Source organism: Dermacentor silvarum, chromosome 1 (genome assembly GCF_013339745.2).
Source record: "Dermacentor silvarum isolate Dsil-2018 chromosome 1, BIME_Dsil_1.4, whole genome shotgun sequence".
Classification (NCBI taxonomy): Eukaryota; Metazoa; Arthropoda; class Arachnida; order Ixodida; family Ixodidae; genus Dermacentor; species Dermacentor silvarum.
Window position 1 is genome coordinate 397,906,436 of NC_051154.1, and position 6,362 is coordinate 397,912,797.

The 6,362-nt window shown below is 41.9% G+C and overlaps 1 protein-coding gene across 1 annotated transcript; it reads left to right on the forward strand.

Annotated features, from left to right (window-relative positions):
- The first annotated feature begins 3,106 nt into the window (after nt 1-3,106).
- On the forward strand, nt 3,107-6,002 carry LOC125942505 (uncharacterized). Its single transcript, XM_049660688.1, has 4 exons — nt 3,107-3,300; nt 3,662-3,833; nt 4,586-4,731; nt 5,476-6,002. Exons 1-4 carry the CDS (start codon nt 3,273-3,275, stop codon nt 5,781-5,783), a joined length of 654 nt encoding a protein of 217 aa, XP_049516645.1. The 5' UTR covers nt 3,107-3,272; the 3' UTR covers nt 5,784-6,002.
- Nucleotides 6,003-6,362: the final 360 nt, after the last annotated feature.

Sequence of the window (6,362 nt, forward strand, 5' to 3'; positions counted from 1 at the left end):
AGTGGTCGAGTCAGCCGATGGCCAAAGGAAAGGCTCTTGGCAATTTATTGTTGTGCTGCGCCATTATATTCACTGGGAGCAGTCCAACCAAAGTGATTCGCCTATTGTCAGTTATGGGAGTGCAGTCACTTCAAAGACGCAGTACTTCCAGTACCAAAGGTGCTACCTACTTCCAGCGGTTGAGCAGGTTTGTATTGGCAATGCTGCCTACTTGTATCAAATTGCTAGTCTCTACAACTGTCATGAGCTATGTGCATGTCTTCAGGCTCACGTCTAAGTACAGCTGGGCCCACTCTAAGGGGGAAACCACTAATGCATGGCCTGCAGGCTCGAGAGCTCTGGGGATATAAAGCAGTGCAAAAAGTAAAGGCGCGTAGTGAGGAAACATAGGACTAACACATGCCATCTGCTGCAGCCTCTGGTACGCCAAATGTTTGCCACTGCAGGAACATTGTTGGGGCCACAAAATTGCTTATTCTTTTTAACAGTGAACCAAGATCTACATAAGTACATGCAGTTCTTGTGTAATCATTTGTCGATGAAAGGTATCAAGATAAGAAAATTACACAGAAAATGTTTGCACAAGGGTTTAATGCACTGCATTCAGAGCTTGCAGCAAAAATTCATTACATTCAAGCATCCTGTTTTATTACATTTTTAAGGCATGGCAGTCCCAGCAGAAGTCTGTCATTGAAGAGGCCAGACACCAGCCACACTCACTAGCAGGTGATGGCCGATGTGACACGCCTGGCCACTCCGCAGACTTTGGCACTTACACGTTGTTGGACACTGAGCTGAACAAAATAATGCACACTGAGCTTGTCAAGGTGGGTCCTGTTTCATTTTTCCCCGATTATTTTGTAGCGTGACATTTTAAGTAGATGACATGCAACCATCATAATAGGTGTCTTGGTGACCACGTGGTTGTTTGAAATTCCGTTGTCATGTTACCATCTCTGATGAGTGCCAGAAATCTATGGACCTAGTGAGGTTCAAATTGATGGTTTTCTATTTCTCAGCCGGACATAAACACCCAACCATGGTAGTTCTATTGCAGTGACTGAATAGTTCAAGCATTTTATGCAGCTTGATGCATGTGTAGTGAAATGCACAATTATTTATGTACCTCTAAGAGGCATGCCCAAACTGGTGTCGGCTTTCGAAGAGTTTAAACAGTACGCAAATTAAAAACAGCAATGTCACTGAGCTGGCACAAAGGCTAAGACAAGTAAAAACAAAATAATGATGCAAGGTAAACTGCACATGCGTGTCGTGCCTTCGTCTAAGAATGCATACATGGACAATGCCTGTTCTACCTGTTCTTATAGCAGATCAAGTTCTTAATTCTCTCCTAACCGCTAGAAACATGCTTCTGTTTCATTTATGCTTGAACATATCAAGAGATCAGTTGAAACATATATTGTGACACCTAAAATTGTATACTGATCATTGCCGTTTTGAATGAAAGTAAGCAGAAATAATTGTTCAGATAGCTTTTGCTAATGTTGTTAAAATTCAAAGCAGCACCACAAGAAGCATGAATGAAAGTAATACTTTGCCGTTTTTATTATAAGTACTGAGAGTAAAAAAAATGAAAATATATAAAATATTTGCCTTGGTATTAGTTGCCAACTACTGCCAGTTAGACCGTAAAGATTATGCAGATTTAGTAGCATGAATATTAGCCATAGTGTTGCCCATGACAGGCTGCTACTTATTTGTGATTACATGTTTTATGTCCAAGCGTGAAAAGGCTATTTTATGCCTCGCGTTTTGTCCGAAACATTATTAGGGTCCTTCAGTCCTTTGCTGAAGGTCAAAAGCATGCATATTGCACTGCAGCAAATCATTGAAAAAAAATAAACTCCTGAATACTGCTTTGTCTAAGACACTGAAAATATCCTTTAACTCTATGACAAATGGGTCAAAAGCATGTATCCATCTATCTTCTTATGTTTATGTAACAGCTATTGAATGTTAGAAGGAATAAAATCATCAGTAATGAGGTTGCCCTTTTTAGCATATATGGAGAATGACAGGAAAGTAATTTTTAGTGCAAGTTCTACGTTGGCTAAAAGTAAGGACTGTAAGAAGTGGCTCACGTTTATCTTGTGCATTTGTGAAATTTGGCTGTAGCAGCAAAACTGAAAAGCTCCTTTGCAATATTGCAGTCAACAGAAGTTTCTTCAAGCAACAAAATGGAGAAAGGTCTGGAGAGAGCCCTCGATCATCTGATTGAGCTGGGACTTCACATCGATTCCCTGGTGACGGATCGGCATTGTGAAATTAAGGCTTTCATTGGAACCCAGCACCCAATGATATGCCACTTGTTTGACCTGTGGCATATTGCAAAAGGTAGATCCATGTGTCTCTTTGAAGTGGCCCAAATACGAATGGGTGCATAACTTCCTAATGTCTGCAATTATTTACAGGGAAGAGCACATGTCATATAAAATCGGTAAAAAAAATATTTCGTGCCTACTGCTGCACTGTTCTTGCTCAAGTTTCGCAGAAATATCTTATTTTGTGATCTACTTCACCCAGTGCAACACTTTGCACAGTTACTTGTCTGATTATTAAGGGAAAAAATGCAAGGTTTCCTTTATTTATACGAATGCAAACTGCTGCTGAGACAGCACTTTCATGAACTTATGTTGCTGCCTGTTGGCAGCTGCAAAAGCAGTCATTTAGGTGGGGTTGCCACGTGTTGCCTGCTTCTCTTAAATATGAGGCAACATTTCCTGAACTGAAATTTTCTGCAGCTGCCAGCAGGCAGCGACATATGTTTATGCTAGTGCCGCCTCAGCAGTCACTTGCAATCCCATAAATGAAGGCATCTTTGCATTATTGTTTTTGTAATAACCAGACGAGTAACTGTGTCAAGTGTTGCATTTTAAACGACGTAGACCGCACAATCGGATGTTTCTGCAAATTTTGAGCAACAACTGCACAGCAGTAAGCACAAAATATTGTGCTTACTGCTGTGTTGATTTAAGGGGTACATGCGTGTCCCTTTAGTTTGTTTTGTTAATAGAAGTTGGATATACTTATATCTTACAGGCTTGAAGAAGATGATCGCCCTCGGGTGGTTGAAACAACATGGGACTGTAATCGGGTGGCGAAAGACCGTAATTCGGCACCTTTATTGGTGTGCAGTAAACAGTCATGGCAATGAAAAGTTGTCTCTGGCAAGATGGCTGTCTATTCTCCGCCACATCGTGAATGTGCATGACCACCCTGACCCGCTCCACCCATCCTGTTTTCACGGCGAGATGCCAGAACGTGACTGGCTGGTTGAAGGTAAGAACTGAAGTACTACGACAAAAGGTTTTGGGATACATTTTTCTTCTTGCTGTTTTTTTAAGCATCCATAGTGTACTGGCTACTGCTTGAGAATTTAAACACAAGTATCATGGCTACTTTTGACTTCTTAGACCTGGCAACAGTGCCTTTATATTCCATTACTTGTTACTTTATGTTCCATTATTGTTACTGCATTGGCACAATTAATTTATCTAATTAATGTTTTCTGTATCGTCCTGCGTTGATCTGGTATTCAGCAGCATTTTCATCTAAATATTCTTTGCAACTGGCCACACATCTAGCGGTTACTATGTTCTTTGTTAAGAACTAATGCAACCAAACTACTTTATTTTTGAAGGATCAGAGTCATTCCAACGCCTGAAAGCAATTTTGGCAGCACCACACCTTCTGCGGGACCTTCCCCGGGCATCACACAAGGCCCAGACGTTTGGCCTAGAGGCCTTTCATAGCCTGCTCATCCACTTCGCCCCTAAGAGCAGCAAGTTCACCTACGAAGGCATGCTGGCAAGGTAACACACCATACCCATTTTCAGTGCATTTTTGTAATGACAAAATTGCCCAATGTCTTGATGCTGCTTCTTTCAAATGATTTGCTTTTTCCAAGTGTACGGCTTGGAACATGCTGTGATGCAGTCTTTTAAAACACATTATGCTACTCAACTAAGTCAATTCTGACTGCACCACTGTTGGGAAAGGCCGTAGTCATGCACTGAACGTGATGTATAGGCTGATGATGACTTTCCAATGCTAAACTGTGCCTACCATATCACATATAGCACTGCTTTTAAGGTTAACGGAACCCGGCAAAGTTTTCTCGACCACCCTCTGTAGCACTGGAGAGCATTTATTAGAGTATTGAGATCAATGCAAAGGAATGGCACATGGTCACTGAAGTTATTGTTCTTCAAAGTTTTAAATCTGAGCAGACGACCGAGTAAAACTTTTCCTTTCGCATTTAACTCTCCTAGGGACCTGACTGGTCACTGTGATGGAACAAAATAAATATTTCATCGGAGCATGTTATCGAATCAAAAGGGACTCCTTCACTGCTGTTGTGCCTACGAATATTAAACCTTGTTTAATGAGGAAGAGAGTGCTAGCTTCAGTCAATACAAAACATGTTCTCACCATCAGTGGGGCTATCTCAATTCATGTTCTTAACGGTTGTCTGTTCCTTTGAATGAATTTAGATTTCATGTGCGTATTTGTAATAAAAGAAGAACAGCTGCACAATACTCTTTTGTGATTCCATTTATTGCAGAACAAAAATTGCCGCTCTCCATTACAACGAGAACAGCGGCAGGGACATACTCACCGACCCCAGTGGTGCAGAGAGAATTTCACAGAGATTCTCTCGAGGGGAAAAAGAATGGACTGTAGTGCCAGTGAAACAGAATGCAGGCTACGGTGAGCAATTTGTTTTAAAAAATTGTTGTACAGCAACAGGTGCAAAAAAGCAAAGTAATACTTATTTTAGTACTTCAGTGTTTAGCGTTCAAATACTGCACAAACATTACAGTGCACACAGTTTTCACAGCAAATTTCAATGCCTAAAGAAGTGATGCTTAGTGCGTCTAACTGGTAGGAGCTGCAGGGACTGCCTTTGGGATGCCTTGGGGCTGAAAAGAGAAGGACCAACTTAAAGTAAATGTCGTAAATTGGAAACTGCCTGTGTAATTGTTTACATTTGACTGCGCTTCTGCCAATACCCGGTAATGGCATCCCAACAGCCAGGCATAGGCAGCCATTTTCGAAGAGACTGTCGCTTGTTCCTAGGGGGTTTGATGTCTCTAACATGCTCTAAGGGTTAGAGGGCAGTGCGTGGCACAACCAGTTCTACGTTGTTGGTGCTGTACCATCAGGAGACCGCAAGGGTTTTTCAGGCCAAGTGCGTCGGTCCGTGTGCATTTTGTAATCCGATTCCGAAAGAGTTATTCGATGCTTTAGAGAGCGATGACACAGATTAAAGATAGAATGCACGTGAAAGGCAGTTCTTCAGTGACAGAAAAGCTATGCTGCTTGCTTGTTTCATGACTGTGTTATCTTTGACCTTAAACGGTAGAGGGTGGGGGCACCTGCTGGGCATTTAACGGTAGTAATAACACTAAGCAACATTTGTGTACATGTAGTCAACATGTGTATTTGTTTCAGGGTACATATCCGTCCTGTTAACCAACGTGATGGACTGCCTGGAGAAGTGGCCATCGTTTTCAACTGCTGAGCAAGTATCTGTGCGAAGGCATCACGAGACGCTTTCATCTAAGTATGGTCCCAAACCACGAAAGGAAGAGGCAAGGAAGAAGCAGTACTCACGCTTTGCGCCTAAGTTAACCATCAGTCCTGCTGAGATCATAAATAGTGCTCAAAAAGAAAAGGACAGACATAAGAACAACAACACATGGCGCTGTGCCATGTGTTGTCATTCTTATGTCTGTCCTTGTCTTTTTAGCGCTATATAGGATCCCAGTATGACACATCAACCAGCCTGAATTACCACTGTGATCAATCCAGCAGCCAGACACCCCCATCACTATTAAACGGCCCTTTTCAGGGCCACCAAATGGCTGCCTTGGCGGGTGTGAGCAGAGCATTGATCCCATTCTGCCCTCTTGTGCTGTGTGCGTCTTATTAGCCTCACTGGATTCAAACATACATTTAGTATAGAGTACAAGCAACAGTTTTGTGTTCATCTAGCTGATACAAAAATACATCCAGCCCCACCTTCGTGAACAGTATGCTACAGAGCAAGGAAACCAATCTGCCTGCATGCTCAAGCAGATAGGTACGCTATGTGCACAGACTGGCTTTAGAAGTATAATTGCCACATGCCCAAAGAATAAAAAAATATGAAGTAGTAATTTTTGTTAATGGACTATATCATTGGTAATTTTCAGACAGACCCTGCTGTCTGCCACCGTGAATAGTATAATACTGGAAAGGTCAACTCTATCTCTAATGCTCAGCTTTGGTAATCACATAAAATCTTCCCTCAAATATTTTGTATACCTGTGCCTACCTCCAGTGCCTTCTCCCAGTTC

Coding starts and splice junctions, on each gene's coding strand:
- LOC125942505 (XM_049660688.1), top strand. CDS start 3,273: ATGCCAGAACGTGACTGGCTGGTTGAAG. Junction 3,301..3,661: donor ACGTGACTGGCTGGTTGAAG/GTAAGAACTGAA, acceptor TTATTTTTGAAG/GATCAGAGTCATTCCAACGC. Junction 4,732..5,475: donor GAAACAGAATGCAGGCTACG/GTGAGCAATTTG, acceptor TATTTGTTTCAG/GGTACATATCCGTCCTGTTA.